The sequence below is a fragment of the Emydura macquarii genome, unplaced genomic scaffold (assembly GCF_026122565.2).
Source record: "Emydura macquarii macquarii isolate MOO-44397 ecotype Brisbane River unplaced genomic scaffold, CSIRO-AGI_Emac_v2 contig_18, whole genome shotgun sequence".
Taxonomy (NCBI): Eukaryota; Metazoa; Chordata; order Testudines; family Chelidae; genus Emydura; species Emydura macquarii.
This window is the reverse complement of record NW_027130155.1, coordinates 4630499-4652834: the sequence shown is the minus strand read 5'-3', so window position 1 is coordinate 4652834 and position 22336 is coordinate 4630499. Positions and strand designations below refer to the sequence as shown.

General features: G+C 37.8%; 1 protein-coding gene across 7 annotated transcripts in view; it reads left to right on the top strand.

Annotated features, from left to right (window-relative positions):
• MBNL1 (muscleblind like splicing regulator 1) overlaps positions 1-22336 on the top strand; it is a 288655-nt gene that overhangs the window by 106448 nt on the left and 159871 nt on the right. The window contains exons 1-2 of one of the 7 annotated variants that reach the window (XM_067550530.1): positions 8793-9206; positions 10823-10905. The exons of 3 other annotated variants lie outside the window; for them this stretch is intronic. In XM_067550530.1, the coding sequence (XP_067406631.1) occupies positions 10894-10905 (12 nt within the window). In that variant the 5' untranslated portion in view covers positions 8793-9206; positions 10823-10893. Of the gene's footprint in view, positions 1-8792; positions 9207-9690; positions 9794-10822; positions 10906-22336 lie in introns of those variants that run through there. 3 more of the 7 variants (XM_067550752.1, XM_067550309.1, XM_067550814.1) reach the window with 3 other exon arrangements.

The window sequence follows — 22336 nt, the reverse complement described above, 5'->3', positions numbered from 1 at the left end:
ACTGGAATTATTTTTGTCTCCCTTGTCTCTTACTTCTCTGTAGCTCTCCAAACAAGTGTTCTGATGTGTTTAAGCCAGTGCGTTGACTGTTTCAGAATAGTTTCTACTTTTATTACTTAGTAGAAGTATTTGGAATATAGTTTCATATTTAGGATGAGAACATAGCTGCATTGTTGCATTATTATGGGGTTATTTTATTCCTCTTTTTTCATAATGGAGCTAAATCCTTCTCACCATTACTGTTGACCCCAGTGTTTAAGTGGCAGGAATAAGGTGAGCAGGAATTGGTGTGAGGTGTAGATATTGTTCCAAATACATTTTTAAAATCTAATATAAATTTAAAAGACATTAATCCCTTGGTACTTCAACTCCTGATTTCCTGGTATGAAATATTTCACTGCCGATGAATGCCACACCAGTGTTTGGTGATTAAATACTGTGTTGGAAGGAAGCCAGAGTCCACCAGGGCTGAACTCCTGCACTTCTCATGACAGGAAGTTGAACTAAATAGAAGTGGACCCACTGTTTCAGACAGCTGAATTCCAACACTAAGTAAAGACAATAAAGAAAACATCTTCAGAGAACCCAGGGGACATAATGTATGTGTATGTAATGTATAGGCACTGTAACATTGATAGGGTGCATTTTGCTCAGTTATATGCTTGTAGGCTAGTGGACATTTATCTAAATATTTTATTACTTTTACTTTTTGCAAAGAACTTTGAAAAAAGCACAGGAGTGTGTAAGTGAAACGTTTGCAAGACTTGTATGTGCTTTCTTGAAATGCATATTGTGATAACACCACAAAAACTAGAAACCTCATTTAATTCTGTAGTTCTATATTTTGTCTTTGTTGCTAAAAACTAGGAGCAGAAGTTCTTTTAGTAAAGAATTCACACGGTATTAATATTTAAATACTTTAAAGGTTTCTTTCTGTAAATGCATCAGTGAAATGAACATAAAATTATTTTAGGTTAATTAAGGAGGTCTATGAGAGTTGGACAAATAACAGCATTTGGAAATGAATTGCTTGGCAAAGATCATGAGACGTGAGTAAGAGTAGCAGAATTTGCCCATCAGCATGTGTGTGTGTATATGCGTTTATATATGTGCCGTACATGCAGGATTATAGATAGCAGGGATTTGACGGGAAGTTTTGCTATTAATTTCTGCCTTACAGAAGGCCAGGTATTGTGAGTAAATAGCCACAAAGCTACATAGGTTGTTTGCTTGTATGGTACAGTAATTAAAAAAGGATTGTTGAGGCAGGTCTTTAAAAAAAAAAAAAAAAAAAAAGCAGGTTGCTTCATGCATTATAGTTTACATTTTTCTGACACAGAAAGCATGCCGAGTTTCTGAAGACATGAATTCCTGAGTTAAAATTATAACTGTATTATAGTCTCTCTGCAATACACATCATCAGACTGTGCACCGAGTTCTTTTTCACAATGGTAGAGAGAGATTTGAAGTTACAAAGAGAATATTTAAATATATTTTTGTCTGGTCTCCCTAATACTATGAGCCATGGTTCAGTCTGGCAGGGGCAATCTTTTTCCCTTCAGATCACTTCAAAGTTGATAGGGTAGGAATAGGGGTGGAGGAAGTGGTTATTGAGGACTGAGCTAGCAGGTTCACTATACTACCTCTTCTTCTGCAAAGAATGTGAACTCTCATCCACATTTGATTTCACATCCACATTTGATAACACTAGGGGATTCTTGTACCATGAGGCTGCACTCTTAGTTTTTCTGTCATTCTGAACCCTGAGGCTCAGCATTATAATCTGTCTGGTTTGGGTGGAAACAGTATGGATTCTGGGTATGGTACTAGCTGTTTCACACAGCTCACTGACAGGACTCTTGCTGCAGCTTTTAACAGGTTTGTGCTAATCTGGCCAACAATAAAATATCCTTTCTAAGTTCTCTCCAGTTGCGGTGTCACAAATGTTCCCAAAACATAAAATAACAACCCCTTTTGAAAACACTTTGAGTGCCACAGATCATGTGCATCTTTGTTCTTAGCCACCTAATTAAAAGCCTTTGTTCCAACTATACATAAGGCCAGACATTTGGCACATGGCTATATCACAGGCTCTTCTCTGGCTTTTACTGGGAAGATTGCTAGTCCATTGTTTTGTCCAGTATATCAACTGGGAGACCATTGAATCTGTCGAGCCTTCCTTATGATTTCCTCCTTCATATCCCTTGTCTGGATGTCTTCCCCATTACTGAGGTGTTTGAGCTTTAGGCACTCCAATGCTATAGCGATGAATGCAGGATAAGAACCTATCTCAACAAGAATAGGTTCAATATATAGCAAATAATCACAGATTACATAAGTAAATGCATAAAAACAGAAACAAAGCAAGTTAGAAAGGAGCCTCTTGAGAAACAATATATTTTAAATTTGGTTTTAAATCAGTAGTATAAATGTCCAGAAGCAGAGTATTCCCAGATTGGAACTGATCCAATCCAGATCCAAGATTTAGAAATAGCAAAGGGTAAAACGGTAAGCACCAAAATAATTTCAGCATGTGAACACAGATTAAAAGTGGAAGTAGACATGGAAATTAACTTGTGTAAGTATCAATCATATACAGCAAAAGATCAAATACTTACAAGAAAGTGAAGGCTTTAAGGGCTGCATTCTGCAAACTTACCCTCTTTTTGTGCCGCCAGTTACTTGCAGGTGCAGTTGATGTCATTTAGATATCTAAGAACCTGCTTTATGGGTGCTGATGAGACATCATTGAAAATCAGATTTTAATTATCAGAATTAACTCTTTAAGATGAAGGTTTGTAAAGAGATAATCAGTGTAGACACCTAAGCACAGGAGTCGTGTAAAAGAAAGATGTGCAATGAAGTATTTAAATTGTAAACTCTTTGGAGCAGGAACCTTATCTTCATAACTGTCTCTTTCTAACGTTCCTATTATTCTGTTGCTAGGATAAAAAGTAAACAACTAAAAATGAGGTAAGTTATGTGTTCCTGTAATAGTTTGTAATAGAAGAGAAAGTGGAAGACCAGCAAGAAAAACATTCTAATAATCCTGCCAGGAGACTATCAAAGCATGAACTTCCAGTGTTTTTAACTGTATGCATTGCTATATCCATATTATTATTTAATATTTATATAGAACCTGCTGAGTGGCAGGCGATGTATAGACAAATATAAAAACAAGTTATCTGCCTTAGAGTTTATAATCTTAAATAGATGATGTACGTATGGGAAATGTCTTGCAACAAAAAGCAAAGCCTTTCGCCAAATTCATCAAGTAACTTATTGGTGCCATGATTTTCGTTTAGAGACTTTTGGTTTTCTTTTAGGTGTTCTGATGTCTGTTTTGTACACATCTCTTGAGGGGAGGACTAGGATTAATGGGCCTTTTGGACAAAGTGCATTTTAAAGAGTCTTGCTGTGGAAAAGAGCTAAAGGAATGGTGGATTGCTTCGGTGTGGGGCGCCCCAAGTGTGCAGGACTGCATTGAAGCAGATGTAGAGACAGGAGTGGAAAAAGGATACAAAGGGGGCATTAAAGGCGGGAGCAAAAAGAGACATGAGCAGATAGGTAAGCAGGAAGAGAATAATTGCCAACTTTGGAGAGATGTTAGTAATCAGCGAAATAGATGGCTATACCTAACAACTAAATGTTTCTGGGTCCCTAAATTAATGTGTAGATGAAACAACAAAGAGTAGAATGTTCTGCCCAGATTTCATATTGTGGAAATGGGAGCAATGAGTTTACTTCAAAATAAACCATCCAAAAAGTGAGAAATCTGCCTCAGTTTATAGACATAAAGTAGTTATCATATAAAACAATTTAAAAATACTGCACAGATCTGAATAAAACTTCTTCAGGACACCATGTATAAACTGTTGTCGTGACAGCTGGAAAATAAACAGCCAGCAAGCATGGAGTCAGCAAGGTTTTTTCCTCAAGTGTTTATGTCAGCTATTATAATAAAGAAGTCAAATAAATGGAAAAGAACAGAAAACTCCACAAATAAGTTTTAAAGTCCTTGGTGTAGTGCCTGACTTTCCCGAAAGCATTCCGTTTCTAAGCAGATGCTCTGATAGATCTTTACCTGAGCACCCGTGAAAGGGAATTCAGCTGAGGTTCACCTAGGATTTGGTTATGCCCCTGTATCCTGTCAGCAAGGAGTATCCTAGTACACACCAAAAATCTAATGGAAAGAAGCAAAGATGAATTATCAGTATTAGTGACAGAGCCTACAATAGAAGGTAAAATCTTAAGAAGAGAGCAGAGGGAGATAGGATTGGTTGAACAGATCACATTGTTGGTCTGTGAGAATCAACACAGCAGAATTACTAATCAAAACTGAAGAGAGTGAGCTGAGTATAACTAGGAATATACAGGAAAATAAGGAGACAACACATCGAGTACAGCTGAGAAAAAACAATACCTCCCCAGACCTGATGATTTAATCAGAGAAAGTAGCAAATTTATCTGGCTTGTGCAAAGGAACTGAACGGAAATACCAGGAGGAAGTTGTTTTACACAATGATCTAAAAATTTCAAAAAGTCACCAAGGGTTAAGAATATGCAAATAAATCAAAGATGTATTAAACTGCTGCTGAGCTACCGTGAGATGAATTATTCTTTTAAATTTATAAGTTTATAAGGTTGTCTGAAAATGTGCCCAGGTCAGTTGGCTCTGAACTATAACCAGCAATGGTCAGAATGAGGAATGTAACATTAATGTTCAAAGGAAAAGCACGGTTGAGACAGGGAAATCCTTCATGACCAACAAGTCAGAGGAGCCAGCTTCTCCAGCACATTTGGTAGAAAACTTTTCTAAAGATAAAGCAAAGCAGCATCAATAGAAAGGGGTAAATCAAAAAAGATGGCTGTACGCTAACAAGGCTTGACACTAATATTCTAATACCTATGGGTACTTTGTTGTTCTAATCTCTATTTTCCTTATGATTTATCCATTGGTATTCCATGGGAGACAACTCTGAGTCCACTTCTTTTTTCCTCAAGCAAAACAATAGCAATATCAATACCTGTAGCTCAGACAAAAAAAAAAAAAATCTGGTCAAATATAGACTAAAATACATGCATGGCCTGAAAATGGGAGACTGCTCTGTGAAAGGAATTTATCACGGCACCACTGCATGATCCACAAGTGGTAAGAGCATCCAGCTGAGTGTGTTGCTGTGGTAACCAAGCACTTCAAATCAACAGAATCTAGTATGGGGTTAAAATTCAAAATAGTAGGCTGATCAAAATGCAGAATAAAATCATCAATCATCATACGATACAGGTGGCAAAGTTATTCAGAAAGCCATTCATCAAATTCTTCCAAATAAATGGAGGGTAGGAGGGGATAAAGGAGGGCAGGATGGGTGGTACAACTAAGGGCACTAAAAGGCACTCAAAGATGCAGGGGAAAATGTGGAAATGTGCTCATTACATGTTCTAATAGCTGAACTGGTCTAAAGAAATAACTTGAACCTTCGGTCAGAAATAAGGACCTGGCCAAACTTACCTAAAATGATATTAAGGACTGTTAATGATTTAAATGAGCAAAACTAGAAAAATCTGAGTTAAAGCAGCCACTTTGTCCAGGGTTTCTGCCTAAAATAGATATTGCTGTGGTCTCAGAATATTGTAATATAAGTTCTGGTGTGAGATGTTAGTCATTTCTGAGGTTTGTAATACACTTGCACCATTGACCGTTTCTTTTGTTCTATTTTTCTTGATTGTTTTTAAAGAAACAAAGTTTTAAAGAAATCAAATTCTCTTCTTTTTCCAATATGTTGCTATAACCAATTATAAATAATAAGTTTACTTATAAAGCATTTCTTCTCCCCCATTCATGCATGTTATGGGCATGTTATGTTTATTTTTAAGTAGCCTAGTATCTTAGACTGGCTGGGGATGGAGTAGGATGCATATCCTAAAAAAGCAGTGCAGATCAGGGAAACGGGTAAAACAGCATAAGATTCCTATCTTTCTGTGTGGGTCTAATACACTATTGCGATGGGCTGATAAAATAGATGGCTAGATGGGTAGAGTGTGAATCACCTGAATAATTTCAGCTGGTTTCCCTCTTTCAAAAAATAAGTAAATGCCAAAAAATCAGGAGTGGAAATTTTTACATGAAGTAGATTTAAATTATGTCATGACTCTATAGTTAATTGTGGGTGGTGACAGAGGAATTCCTGGGTTTTTATCTATCACACCATTCCTCTGCCCATTAATAAATACTTGCGTATCTATACAGTCAAGTTTTCAAAGTTAGACACCCAATTTCATGTTTGGATATTCAAACCAGGTCTTAAGTTCCCAAATGGCTTTGAACACATGCTTCAGAATGAGCCACCATGAATCAATTAAACATAAATAAAGTGGGGGAGAGGAGCAGAAATCAAGCCTTCTTTTGAAAAATCATGATAAACTTATGCAATGGCCCCTATACTATAATAGTGGGTGGCTTAAAATGCATGTAATAATAAAAATAAATTCCTAAGGCCTGGTCTACAGCTAAAACTTAGTATGACCTGGTTACATCACTCAGGGGCGTGAAAAACTCATACCCCTGAGATGTAGTTAAACTGATCTAAGCCCTGGTATAGACACAGCTAAATCAATGAAAGAATTCTGCCAAGCTACTGTCTCTTGAGGAGGTAGATTTACTACAGCGATGGGAGAAAAAACTTTGTGTCACTGTAGCAAGTGTCTATAGTATGGCACCATAGCTGTGCTGCTGTAGCACTTATAGTGTAGACATATTTTGACTGTTGATGTGAGCATCTAGGTGTGGAGCTGGGTGCCCTAAAATAGACATCCATGTTTGAAAATTGACTCCAGTGTCAGTCACTCACACATTTTTATACTGCACATACAGTGTGTGTGATCCTGCACTAGTCACTTAACCTAAACTCTCCGGGTGAAATGCTATCCCCATTGAAGTCAATGGCAAACCTCCCATCGACTTTGAAGTTTGCACTCTTACTGTGTGTTGGTAAAATATGACCGTACGCAACTTTGTGAATTAGGATGCTGTCTTTGTATTTTAAACCACTTGGGGCTAGATAGTGTCTGACATTGTGCAGGTACATAAAGTTTGGAAAGGTTCAAAAGGAGACTGATGCCACCATGAGGTTTAAGTTAATTTGTTGGGTCCTGTAGCCCAGATCCTAGTTTGGAGGCCTTAGGTGTTGCGGTAATCCTTGGGATATTTAGTCGATAGCTGTGGCAGGGGTTATCTGCTTCTTCCATGTTTAGTGGTGAATAATGAAGTTGCAGCTTTTCTGGTAATAAACTGATTCTCTGGTGGCACAGACAGTTCTGCAATAACTAAGGCCCTGAGCTATTCAGGCAAACCCTTGTGCAAATGTGGAGATTTAAATAAGTCGATTGGGCTCTGCATAGGCGCAGGGGCCAGCCTCATAGATTGCTGTATCAGGGCCTTGCTCTCTTTGATAGAAATGGGCAAATGACAATATTAATCAAATGAGTAACTTCTTGAAATTTAGTAAATGTTAAAAATACAGTGTTAGAGGAGTAATTGCTTTCATTATTCAACTTACTTGCTTTTTACTCATGCATGGGGCAGTGGCACCATTGCATTTTTACTTAAAACTACACGCAGTGTTTTGAAACTTGTAGGTAGTGTTACTCTACAATATCACACAAGATAACCGTAAAAAAAAAGATAACCGTTATCTCTGTGGATTATCTAATGTGTTGCTCCCCACCCCCATATTACCTGCACTTGTTCTCTTCAGGAGCTATGGGAATACCTAGCTAAGATCCAGAACTAGAAGCATACACGGTGCTCTTTTTTCACACAGAAGAAGGATCAAAAGAACTCTTAGTGGAAAAACAAAAACTCACATGCAGTCTCTTTGTCCCTAGCTTTGGAATGGGTTGGCCATTTCTCCTGTTCCACTCAATGTGGAAAGAAATGTGTGTTTTTATCTTATTAGAACTACATTGTTGAGTTTTCGAGGTGGGGAGGGGGAAATGTAAAACCTACACAGACCAACATAAAAGGGATTTACAAAATATTAGGATTACGGGCTGAATTAAAAACTCCAGGCCAAACGAAAGTTTATAATGTCTAGTCATTTTAGGGAGAGATTGGGCTTTTAGCTGGAGGTATTTTGTCATTTTCCTCCAGAATTATTAAAATGGTTGGATCACGGAACATCTCTGTGTTAGAAAGTGTGTAGTGGAATACAATAGAGCTAAAACAGTGATTATTTAAACAAACAGAAAATCTTTTGAGCCCTGAAAAAATACAGTAAAATGTTCCCAAGACCTAGGAAAAAAGGATGCAATCGACAACATCTGCCATTTTTAAAGGTTTTTGTTGTTGTTGCCAGAATCTGTAAGGTTGGGAATATTTTACATTGTTTGTTTGTGCAAAAGTATTGCATACTTGCAGTGGGTACTCATACATCAATTTCCTGGAAACTTGCAGAACTGAAGCCAATTGGTTGCAACAGAAAGACAGTCTTTTGCCCACATAGTGGCTGTGTACTTAACTAGTCACATTCATACACTGGACAGTGAATTTTAAGCAGCAGCATTTTACTAAGCCGGGTACAGTCTGAGAGTTGGGTCATAATTCTGCATCTAACCTTCAGTCTAACCTTGCAGGGTGATCTTCGCTGTGCCTCTGAGAAGGATTTACTCATTGTCTGAGCAGAGGGTCCATAGCATGTGTCACATTTACACTACAGTTCAGAGGTTATGATGTTTAAGATGGAATATACCAACACTAGCTTTTAGGGGATGATTTTTACTCAGATGCCATTTTATACTTCATTTTTGCGTCTGTTTGGTCAAGTAAAGCCAGTCTTCCGTTGTCTCCGGCTGCGTGCGTGTGCCAGCACCTAGTGTTTCATGAGGGCTGCAGCAGCATGACATTCCCCCCCCCCCCTCCTTTTGCATTCTTAAGGCTCGACATGTACGCCCCGCGCTTCCTGGTAGGCTTCGCTGGCTGGGGGAGGGGCGGTGCAGGCAGCAAGGGAAAGCAGACATTAGAGATAAGCGGCTGCACAGCTCCATGCAACAGTCTTCGCTGCAGCTGAGCGAGTGGGGGCTAGCAGAATGCCTCTGTGACAACTCGGAACTGACACATTCCGTCTTTGTCAGCTTGTCATAATGACTCCCACAATGCCTTGGGCAATCTGGCCACAGTCTGGTTGCCTCTGAAAAAAATGTGAGAGGTAAGTTTCCATTTCCACACTCTCTCTCATTTATGTATTTATGTATTTATTTTATTTTGTAAAATCCAGCCTGCCTGTCTGTCTGTCTCTGTCTGTCTGTGTCTGTCTGTCTTGTGTTTTCGCTGTGCAAAACGTAGGTGGCCGAATGAGGAAGTGAGATGAGGCTTTCACTGACTCTCAGTTCATCCAGCGGCAGGGGCTGGGTTACCACAGTTTATGGTTTCATATCACACTCCATCTCGAGCTCCGACAGCAAGCAGGAGCTCGCACTTGCAGTTCTGCTTCAGGCAGCCTCTTCCTGTGAGTCTTCTGCAGGCTCTGCCAGAGCGCACGGGTTTGCAGTCCTCAAAAAAAAAAAAAAAAAAAAAAGGGGGGGGGGGGGGGGAGAGAATAGGAAAAAAACCCAACCAAACAGGTGCAGATGAAGTGTCATAATCGCTTAGTGATCTTTGTTTGAAGGGAACACAGAATCGCCCCGCGGAGGCTGGTGATCGCCTGCAAAGATTGTTTTAGAGCGAAAATTCTCATCACTCCTCAGTCTGCCATCTAGCTTGGTTTTCAGACGGGCCAAATATGTCCACGGAAAGGTTAATTCTCTGCCTACTGCACATAAATTACGCATGACATGTTTAGCTGCGTTTCCTTATATGGAGAGTGCTGTATTTCAGTGCAGTTTGTCTTTTGCCAAGTTTGCAGGGTGGAGGACGCCCTGCATAAGAGGTTCTTTATTGATTTATTTTATTTATTTATTTATTCTGTTTTGTAGTGCGTCACTCAAACGGTAAGAAAAGTGAGCGCACATACTGGTGTTCAGGAGCTGAAGTTTGGTTTGCATATTATCATTCACTACACTTAAAAAAACTATTTTGGTTTTGGTTTTCATTCAAAGAAGGAAATAATAAGTTTTGTTTCCTGTTAATGGGCTGGAATTTGTTAAGATTAGGACAACACCACAAGGAACTATTTTGATGCAAGATTCTGTAACAGTAGCAGTGTGGTACAGGATTCAGTTTAATTTTTATCAAGTAGTTTACTGTCATTTGAGCATAGCAAATCTAATGTAATTAATTTATACTTTGGAGCTGTCAAGTCCTTTTGAAAATAATAGTGCTTCTAAATTGTAAATTGAACAGTTGCATTCATCGTTTGGTCTACCAAAACTGAAATGGTAGGATTAGCTGAAAAGATCTGTAACAGATGTGTGTCGGTATATAGATACTTCCATACAAATGCACATTATATCTATATTATATCTCTATGTAGAGCAGCATATTAATAAATCTAGTGTGCATATATAAATAGTGTGTGTGTATAAATACATGCACACATATATTCTGGTCATATTTAATATGTATATATGTATGTATATGTACATGTAAAATTATATCCTTTGAAAATTAACAGGTAAAGAAAATACTTGGATAGTAGATCCAAGTTATTTCTAGCGCATCTATCAGTGAATTATCTGTTACCAACATAATGGATAAAGGAAAATCAGTTGACATAATTTATTAGGACTTTCAGGGAAAAAAGCTTTAACACATCTCAAGGGGCTTCTAAGGAAATTAATGAGAGTCCTGTAGCACTTTAAAGACTAACAAATTTAATTTCTGCAGGCATAAGCTTTCGTGGGCTGCAACCCACTTCGTCAGATGCAAGAAACAGAAATCAGATAGGGAGTATATATATGCATCCAACGGTAAGAAACAACAATGGGGAGGGTAGGTGTTAGCATAGTCCATTCAGTTAGAGTAGATGAGGCCTATTCTCAACCGTTGATCAGAAGGTGAGAATGTGTGAACAGTGACAATTGCTTCTTGTAATGAGATAACCATTCCAAGTCCCGATTCAGACCCAGTTTGATTGTGTCAAGTTTGCATATTAGTTCCAGTTCTGCAGTTTCTTGCTGAAGTCTGTGTTTGAAGTTTTTTTGTAGAAGTATGGCAACTTTCATAGGGTAGGAGGGAAAGTACTGTCACAGATTAGATGATGACTAAGAGGCAGAAAACAAAGAGTAAGACTAAATGGTCAATTGTCAGTGTGGCAAAAGGTAAACCATTGGTTGCTTCAAGGTTACATACTAGGGCTATTGTAGTTTAATATATTATTAATGACGTGGAAAAGACACTGAACAATAAAGATACAAAGTCTGTAGATAACATAATTTAGTAAAGACTTGAGAAGACTGTGAAGAACTTCAGAGGGATTTAATAAATCTAGATGAATGGGCAGACGTTGACAGATGAAATTCAGTATTGTTAAATGTATATTGAAAGGAACAATTTGAACCACTCACACACTTTATGAGGTTCTAGATTAATCATAATGACTTTGGCTAAAGACTGGAAGGTTACTGGGGACAGCCTTTAGATGATACAGTGATGGTCAAAAACAAACAAACAAAATATTAGGATGTATAAATAATGGAATACAGTAGAAATATAATGGATTTTTATATTAATCAGCGGCGCACCTTGACCTGGAATAGTGTATTTGATTCTGGCCACTTTAACCCAAAGACACGTAACAGAAGCAGGTGACAGACAAATGATTGGAGGCATGGAGAGACTTCTGTGTGAGGACAGAGTGAAGAGATTTCAGAATGTTTACTTTAGACAGAAGATTAAGAAGACAGGACATGATGGAGATATCCAAAATAATGAATGAAATAGTCATTGAAATGGAAAAAACACATCTAAAATTGATAAAAGTAAACACTCTTTTACACAATAATAAACAACCCATGGATCTTATAACTGCAAGCATATGATGAGGCCAAGAGGTTAGTAGAATTCAGAAAAGGGGTGGACACTTCTATGGATGATGAGGATAGGATATTTCATAGGAAAAATCTGTTTTTAGAAGGATTAGGAGGAAACTTCACCTATTAGCCAGTAATTGGGTAGCTGTCCATTATGGGATTTCTTGCATTTTCTGTCTGGTAATGGCTACTGTCAGAGAGAGCCCAGCACTAGGCACTCTACTGGTATGAAACAGTCTGACAATTTCCATGTTTTTTCATGGATGACAATGAAAAGTAAACTGTATAAAGTGGAAAAACTGCTTCTGCTGCCATTTAAACCAATGACAGAACTTTGAATTTCAGTGGAAGCAAGATTGGACCCTGTCACATTTATAAAAAAAAAAAAAAGTTTCAAGCTGTTCCCTTTTAAAGCAAAATATATAAGCACATACATTATACATGCAATTAATTGACAGTAAATCTGTGGACTTAAGCCCAGCACACACGAAACCTAAAGTAAATGTTTTTGTTTGATTATTATTTATTTATATGTTTATTTTTATGGTAGCATCTACAGGGGGCTAGGCACTTTGCAGACAGACACACAAACAACGAAGCTTGGTCCCTCCCACAAGGAGCTCCCAGTCTAAGAACAGAAAGACAAACAAGTGGATAGGTTAGAAGACAATAGAACGACAAATAAAATTGTATGCGGTGTAACTGTAGCTGTGTCGGTCCCAGGATATTGGCGAGACAAGGTGAGTGAGGGAATATCTTTTATTGAACCTCACCCACCTTTTATTTCTAACAGATAAAGTTATCATTATATTCACTGTAGTCTATATGGCAGAAATGGGTCTTCAGGAGCAGGTATGTTCAGGCTGATTGGTTGTACTAAAAAGCAGATGAGTTGGTGAGCAGAGCAGGAGAATTATGTGGGGGTTGAAAGACGATGACAAAATTCACTCCTAATCTACAGATGAAGCATAGGGAAATGCAACAGCTCAAGACAGAAGCTCTGCTTTTGGGGAAGTTCTATGGCCCGTGTTATACATGAGGCTGGACTAGATGATCATAAGGGTCCCTTCTGGCCTTGGAATCTATGAAGCCCTATGGCTGCTATTCCAGCCTCAAGGCTGGAATAGAGGCCACAGTTCCTAAACATCCTCTCTATGGGTGTGCAATTCTTGATGTAGTTCTAAGTGGAGCATAATATCTTGTTCTAGAAGTGAATATAACTGAACTGCTCAGTAATAGCAACTATAATGTAATTAAATTTAACATCCCTGGATTAGGGGTAAAATACCAAAGAAACCCATCACAGTAGCATTTAACTTCAAGAAGAGGAACCGCACAAAAACGAGGAGGCTAGTTATATGGAAATTAAAAGGAACGGTCACATGTGAAATGCCTGCAAGCTGCACAGAAACTTCTTAAAAACACCATTATAGAGGCTTAAATTATATGTATACTTCAAATTAAAAAAACCCCAAAAAAACAGCGAACAGTAAGAGAACAAAAGAGGCAGTTAGAGACAAAAAATTGGAAGCTAAATCTTACCAAGGAAAATCAAAACGAGCATAAACTCTGGCAAGCCAAGTATAAATGTATAATTAGGCAGGCCAAAAAATGAATTTGAAGAGCAACTAGCAAAACACACAAAAACTAACAGCAGTTATTTTAAGTACATCAGAATCAGAAAGACTGCCAAATAAGTAGTGGAGTCACTGGACGATCGAGGTGCTAAGAGCACTGAAGGAAGACAAGGCTGTTGCATAGAAGCTAAATGAATTCATTGCATCGGTCTTCACTGCAGAATATGTGAGGGAGATTCCCACACCTGACCCATTCTTTTTAGGTGACAAATCTGAGGAACTGTCCCAGATTGAGGTGTGTGCAGAGGAGGTTTTGAACTAATTGATCAACTGAAGAGTAATAAGTCACCAAGACCAGATGGTATTCACCCAAGAGTTCTGAAGGAACTCAAATATGAAATTGCAGAAATACTAACTGTGGTATATAACCTATCTCTTAAATCAGCCTCTGTACCAGATGACTGGAGGATAACTAATGTGATGCAGATTTTTTGAAAAGGCTCCAGAGGCCAGTAAAACTAACTTCAGTACCAGGCAAATTGGTTGCAATTATAGTAAAGAGCACAGTTATCACATACAGATAAACGTATTATGTTGCAGAAGAGTCAACACAGCTTTTGTAAAGGGAAATCATGCCTCACTAATCTGTTAGAATTCTTTGAGGGCATCAACAAATGTGGACAAGGGTGATTCAGGGGATAGAGTGTACTTGGACTTTCAGAAAACCTTTAACAAGGTCTCTCACCAGAGGCTTTTAAGCAAATTAAGGAGTCATGGGATAAGAGGGAAGATTCTTTCATGAATCAGTAACTGGTTAAAAAATAGGGAAAAAAACATTAGGAATAAATGGTCAGTTTTCAGAACGGAGAGAGGTAAATAATAGGGTCCCCCAAATATCAGTCCTGGGACCTGTGATTCTCAACATATTCATAATTGATCTGGAAAAGGTGGTAAACAGTGAGATAGCAAAGTTTGCGAATGATACAAAATTACTTAGATAGTTAAGTCCAAAAAACTTCAGAGAGTTACAAAGGGATCTCCTAAAACCGGGTGACTGGGCAACAAAATGGCAAATGAAATTCAATATTGATAAGTGCTAAGTAATGAACATTGGAAAAACATAATCCCAATTATACATACAAAATGATGTGGTCTGAATTAGCTCTTACCGCTCAAGAAAGAGATCTTGGAGTCATCGTGGATAGATCTCTGAAAACATCTGCTCAGTGTGCAGTGGCAATCAAAAAAGCTATTACAATGTTAAGAATGATTATGAAAGGGATAGATAATAAGACAGAAAATATCATACCAGTATATAAATCCATGGTACTTTGAATACTGCATGAAGTTTTGTTCACCCCATCGCAAAAAAGGCATATTAGAATTGGGAAAAGTACAGGGAAAAGTAACAAAAAATGATTAAGGATATGGAACAGCTTTCATATGAGGAGAGTTTAAAAAGACTAGGACTGTTCAGCTTGGAAAAGAGACAACTAAGCGAGGGTATGATACAGTTCTATAAAATCATGAATGGTGTGGAGAAAGTGAATAGGGTAGTATTATTTACTGCTTCACATAACACAAGAACTAGGGGGTCACCCAGTGAAATTAATAGACAGCTGGTTTAAAACAAGCAAAAGAAAGTATTGTACTTCTTCACACAACCAGTCAGCCTGTGGAGCCTGAGGATGTCGTGAAGGCCAAAACACTAATGAGGGTTCAAAAAAGATTTAGATAAGTAAATAGGGAATAGGTCCATCAGTGGCCTATGATGGTCAGGGATACAACTCCATGCTCCAGGTGTCCCTAAATCTCTGACTGCCAGAAGCTGGCACTGGATCACAGGGGTGGATCACTTGATAATTACCCGGTTCTGCTAATTACTTCTGAAACATCTGGCACCAGCCATTGTCAGAAGACAGGAAACTGGCCTAGCTGGATCATTGGTCTGACACAGTATGACCATTCTTATAGTAGTTTGTGGCCACTATAAGAATGACCCACAGTGGCAACATTGCTTCCTTTTCTTGACTCCTCCCCAGAATCCTTCTCCATGAACATCCCTCTCTGCACCTTCACAGAGGTGTCATAGAACCCAAAGGTACAACATTTGCTGAGACTCCCTTAACGCTTGTTTGACAGCTGTATTCTCCCCCATAATGCAAAGGCATCAGTTTTACTACAAATGAGATCCCTCCACAACACTAGGTAAATGTCATCTGAATCCCCTCCCTCCTCTCAACACATACAGAATATTAGTTTGTAGCCTTAAGAGACCAGAATAAGTCAACACATTTATAAATAGTATATAATTGTCCTCTTAAACATCATCACCTTTATCCATCCCGCCCCCCCCCCCCCAAAAAAAAAAAAAAAAAAAGTCAGAAGAGAGAAATGAAGATTCCACAGGAAAATAAAATCTTAACGTTGTCAGTATGTAGCTTGGTAAAGAGCTTTAAACCAGAATATTCTGTAATTGTAGAAGTAATTATCATAATTATTTAGAGTAATCATATCTCAAAAAACTCTACATTAAGTAACCAAGGCCAAATAGTTATTTCTTATTGAGCCATTACAGTCATCATACAATGCTCTAAAGGGCTTCTGTTCTAAATCCTATTGATAATGTTTAGTAGATGGTGAAAACCATTTCTAAGCAAAATGTTTGAACAAGAATATTGTGTGATCTCATGAAGCACATTGCTGTTCCTTTTCTTCTTGCAATGCAATTACATGACAGAAATATCTCAAAAGGTTTGGTTTGGGTAAATATCAGTAGCAGCCAGGACCTGATCATCTTGTCAGTTGCAGGTGCACCGCTCCTGTTTTCTCCATTGGGAATTGGGCCTACACAATTGAGAGTTAATGTTGAGGTCCCAAAGCTTAGATTAGAAGAATTTATTTAGAAATTGCATTGGACAGCCGAGGTTTCTGGTGCTTTCCTATCTTTGGCTAGACTGGAAATACTATGTGATTAGTCTCTCATCTTATTATAGTGTGTTTGTTCCTATTTCCAGCTAAACTCAGGAAACTTGAACAATAAATTATTTTAAAATGAAAATATCACAGATAATTCAGGCTTAATTTGGTTTTCGTTTGGTTTGCTTTTTAGACAAAGATTCAAATTTTTTATTCTGCCTTATTCTGCCCCTTACATCACAGCATCCTGTTACTCAGATAAATTAGAGATCTTCCACAGCTAGAAATTCTCCAGCATTTTTCATCATTTGAATTTTTGAGTGTGTCTTACTTTTTTCTCAGTTTTGTTGCTGTAGGTAATAACAAGAAAAAGTGCAGTTCACTGCATGATCATTAACTGACATTGAATAGTAATTAATATAAAAATCAAGCTGTAACCTAGCCATTATTCTGCCTAGTGTAGAGAGGACAAGGACTGAATAAGCAAGGAGGCTGCATTCCCTTCTCATCTCCAACACATTGAACCCCGCCAAAACACCGACAGGTATTGGGAGGAAGCTTGCACTACTACTGGCTGTTGTAGTACATGTTCTGTGAATAAATTGGGGGCTTTATACTCAATCTTGCATAACTTTCATGAACACTAAAAAATGCCACCCTTTGTGGAGGAAGGAAGGGCCTTGTTTACATGCACTTAATGTTATTCAATGGAATTCATCCTGCAGAGCAGGGAACTCTCTGCTGGACTGATATATTTTAAGGCCCTGGGGCTTTAGGTGGTCTGGGTTAGTAGTAGTTTAGTAGTAGTACTCTCTATTAATGTTTTGGGCGTAAGCTTTGCTCGCTTGCGCTTTAGATCCATGGAACATAGAAGTTTTTCAAAAGTAAACTTGATCTACAGGAAAAGGGGACTGATGTTTGCTGAATGAGTGCTTCATGTTAAACAGTTCTCCAAGGAGCATTGATCTGTGAGAACGTTACACAGATGGCCCACTGAAAGAGAATTGTATTTTGGTAGTCCAGAGAAGACAGGGTTTATGGATTAAAAAATACTAATTCACAGAACTGAGAGGTGGGCAAAATGAAATTTATTGTCTGCATCGAGAAGAATATTTAAAGAGAGCTCCATGCTTTCTTGTTTTGTATGGGGGAATAGTAGCCAATATACAAGCTAAAAACATACCTGCTATTCTCTGTTTTTATTTGCTTAGGAGTACTACTTGAGTTTTGCTTCTTGAGAGTTAATACAGAGATGGTAATAACAAAGGAAAGACCTATAATTAGGAGGATGAGACTTAACACCTCTTGATGACCAGAATAGCGCATGATTGCTACTTAGGAGCTCTTTGGAAAAACTACAACTGTCATTCTCCTAAAAGAGCTGAAGCCAAGAGAGAGTCATACAAATTGGTATAAAAATTAGACCTTGCAGTAAATATTCATTATCTTCAAAGGCTTTAATATGTGTTTTCCTTTGCCTTATGTATATTTTAATAAAAATGCTATGAATATGCCAATGCACTGTGATGAAACTGAGGAAAAGTCCTTCCTTAAGTTATAAGATCTTCTGTGATATCTAAATATTGTCCAGCTTGATGCAGTTTTATTTAGTATTTTTTCACCACTATAGTGCAGTGGCATCATAGTATAGTACCAAAAAATGGGTCCATTCTTACAATCTTTTGCTCTTATGAGTGAGGGGTCAGTGAGAGGGGCATAATGAAGTTTTACGTATGAGTGTGATATGTACTCAGATACTGTAGTGAAGTGTATATGACTATTAGAGAACAGAAGTCTGAGCTACACGAATTGGATTGCAAAGTACTAAGGTGTTCAGATCCAGGATTTTGATTGCCTGATTATAGTGGTAATAATGGCTAGCCAGGACATTTGGTTTCCATAACCAGGCACAGATTAAAATCCTCCCTCCCTGCCCATGGTCAACAATGTTCAGATCCAGGGTTTTGCATGCCATCTCCAATGTTAGTGGGTGGAGGGACGACCAAGAAACTTCCCCTTGCTTACATGGCCGCTCACATTATCGGTCTCTACATTTTCTGCTCCCTGGGGACTCTGAGGACTGCTCACTGATACATAACACATTATAAAGTTATTTTTCTAGGTAATTCAACAAGAGAAACAACATGAAAAGAACATTTGTTTTCTACCACAGCCATGATTACTTACCAAAGGCATAAGCATATGTCTGCTCTTTTATTGCCATCTTCAGTGACATTTGGCATCCATTCTGCCACTAATATACAAGTATAACTCCATTAGCGTAAATGAGAGTTTGTACATTTAGCACGGAGAAGAGCAGAGCCCATTACTGCAATATTTGGTTTGTGATGCATATTTTAACATATGTCTAGTTGGTAAAGGATTATCAGTTGAACAGGTGAGGATTTTGGCACGTCACCCTGAAGTTTAATTCCCGTTTTTGGGTATTAAAATGAATAATGAATACTAGCTCTTTCCCTACTATCAAACTTCTCCTTTTACCATTGATAATCTGCACAGGACAGCAGCATGTGGACATCTCCTTCCCCAACATTTTGTTTTAATAATAAGGAAACTGACGCATCTATTTTTAAAATGTGTGCTGGTTAATGCTGCTAAAGTTTTTCTGCTGTTCTCTCAGGCATCTCTGAAATGTTCATTCATGTTTTCAAAAGACGCCATTTTGCTACACAACATATGTCAGTCACAACTCAAACAAATCCAACCATTTCAATTGCATATGGTTCTATCGCATATACTTCAGAGATGCTGAGTGTATATAGCTCCCCTTGAAGTCAATGTACCTTAGGCCATTAGTGGATAATTTGAGTCCACGAGTATATTTATTTGACTCTTGTTGTAAAAGTTCAGTGTACATTAACCTCAGAATAAAATGCAGCGATGTATCAGGAGAATTATTTTTCCACTGAAAAATTATTTTTAAAAAGTCTACATGCCATCTGCGTCTATATCTCTGAAATAGTCCCTCCAATTACATAATATACTACATTATTTCTACAGAAGATTGCTTGTGAAGTCTGACTTTACTGCAGCAAGCTGGGACAACTGTATCTTTAAAAAAATAAGGTTAATAGTTTGCAATATATAATGCAATATTTCACACTTAGTATAAAACACAAATAAATTAATCAGTGGTACTGTTCTAAATATAGCTTGTTTTTGATTGCTACCTGGTTTTAATTCAAAACATAATTAGCAAATTTAAAATATAAAAACATTTTTAATGTCATTAAAACATTAAGTAACTTCACTGTACTCTAAGATTAATTTAGGGCTGTAATTCTCCCATCCTACAGAAAAAAAATAACTGCAGAAGTAAGGAGAAAGGAGGGGAAATTGACATTGTTCCCTTAAAATAGAAGAGGTTTTGTGGTCCAAAGAGTGGATGGCTATGACTGACAGCCATCTGTGACTATATCCTCATGTATATTAGCAGTCACTGAGATGCTTCTTCAGTCTAGTCACCCACCATCTCCCCTGGCAGCACTGATTTTCCTCAGAAGCCATGTTGTTACTGGTCAAATCACCCACAACTTCACACTAGCAGTTGTGGAGAGAACTTCTCAAGGTTAATGCTATATATATGTATATAAAATGCATACGCATGTAGCCAGCTAGGAATGATGCAGTGGAGGCTGGATTAATGTTAGCTCCTCAGTTTTCACCCCTACCCTAAAGTCTTCTTGAGCCTGATCTTCCTGGTGTGTATATGGATGACGGGTGGGCAGTGCAACAGAGGCAACATTTTACCTCCTTTCCTGCCTTCAGGAGGAGTTCAGTTTGATTTGTGTCCCTTCTACATGGGGTCTGGGGGAATTTTGTGCTTAGGGCCTGATCCTATGAAATTTTCATGGCTGCACCCTTACATGCTCACAGAGGGCCTCTAAAAGTAGTGGAGTTAACATTTGTGCATGCAGATACATTTTAGGGTTCGGCCCTTAATTTAAGTTAGTTTAAAGAACATTAGTTCTTCTGAATGTTGAGACTCTTTAATCATTGCCAGAGGAGCCGTAGTGTAAATAAGAATTGAGCCCACATTAGTGGGTTGTGTGTATATGTAGGTATGTTTATGCATATATATGGTTCAAGCTTTGGCCTGTGATATACAGGAGATCAGACTAGATGATTTGGTAGCTCCTTGTGGCCTTAAACGCTTTGACTCTGTGACCCCCCCCAAATAAAGCTTTCATAGAGAATTAATATTGTGGGACACCTGCAGTATAAAAGCTGATGCAATTTTGCCTTTGAATCTGAATCTATTTTAGCATAATGAAATAAATTAATATTTGAAAGCCTAACATCTGTATTTTATATAACTGTACAGTTTAAAAAGTGAAATGTTATATGAATCCTGAAAGCACTCAGGTGCTATACTGACAGCATTTATTACACCTATTCATTTATGCAGACAATAATGACACTTTTATTAGGAGTATAGATGGCAATTTACATTTGAGTATGTTCAATATTTTGTTCTGTTAGAAGGTATTTGAATGCTTTGTTGTCTGGCAATGTGGGACGCTTCTGTTGCAATAAGGATTTTTTTCTCCCTAAATAGATGCTGTTAATTAACATTACATTTATAGTTGGGTTCTGATGAAAAGTGTGTCAGTTACACTTTGATACACAAAATGAAGTTTTTTACCAGAATATGACCTGAGCTTTTCTTTTAACTTACTGTACTGTATTTTCTTTATCTTGCGGTTTCTAAAGTTTTAGACTTCATGTGCCAAAAGATCAATAGACTTAGCAGACATGTTTGTTAAGCTTAGTGATGATAACAATGTAATAAGTCAAGTAACCATCACATATTATCTGGTGAAGCAAAATATGCGTCAGAGCTGAACTGGCAAATAAAGACAAATTTGAAAGACAAATAAAATGTTATAAGTAACATTTCCTGACTTCTCTAGCTAATCATACGTTCATGTGGTCCTCAGTTCTTGAATGGGAAGTTGAAAAGATTCATAGCACATTCTAGGCACATTTAATATAGTGAGAATAACTAGCAAAAGTGTTCCGGCAGTTAGATACATGTGCATGTCCAAATGGTATAAATAGGAATTCACATACCTAGCTGAGGACTGAACACAGTTCTTAGTTTTTACATTAGGCCGGTTCCTGAACTTCATAAAGTCAATATAGATAAATCCTGAGGTCCTTATCAGGCAAGCTATCATTTACCTTGGTAGTTCTATATTTTTATATTCTTTTATGGGCTTCAGTGGTAGTTTTCCTGATTTTAAAAAGTGAATAAAAAAGTATTCATTATCTGCACAGGTAAGAACATTTATTAAGGAAAACACTTTACTTAGAGGATAAACTTCCCCACTAACTTCCCTGGGAGCAGGATATGACCTAGACTCAAGCCTAAAAATTGACCAGATTCTAAATCCTGCAAAGTAGTTATGCATATGCTGCTTAACCTTAAACATGTGAATAGACTTCAGTGGCACTACACACTTATTAGACGTTAACCACTTGTTAATTATGTGATTGTGTTGGGGCTCAGAGTGCTCAGCATCTTGCAGATTCAGGCCCTAACATTGCTCATGGTAATTTCTGTCAGAAACAGATAAAAACCATATAGACTAACAAGATTTTGAAAATAGTCCATGGGGTATCAACAGCTTCATAAAACAGGCTAAATGCAGATGAATGCTTCAGAGCATAAAAGTTTTACAGTGGCCGATGTCTCCTGGCATCACACTCCAAAATTAAACTTCAGTGCTAGAATAATAAAGTGTCAATAATTCAGTCAAGAGATCCAGTCATGTCTGGTAACTGACCAAAAGGGTTACTTCAAACCCTACTTGAATTGACTTTTAACATAGAGCTGTTCAACGAAGCAC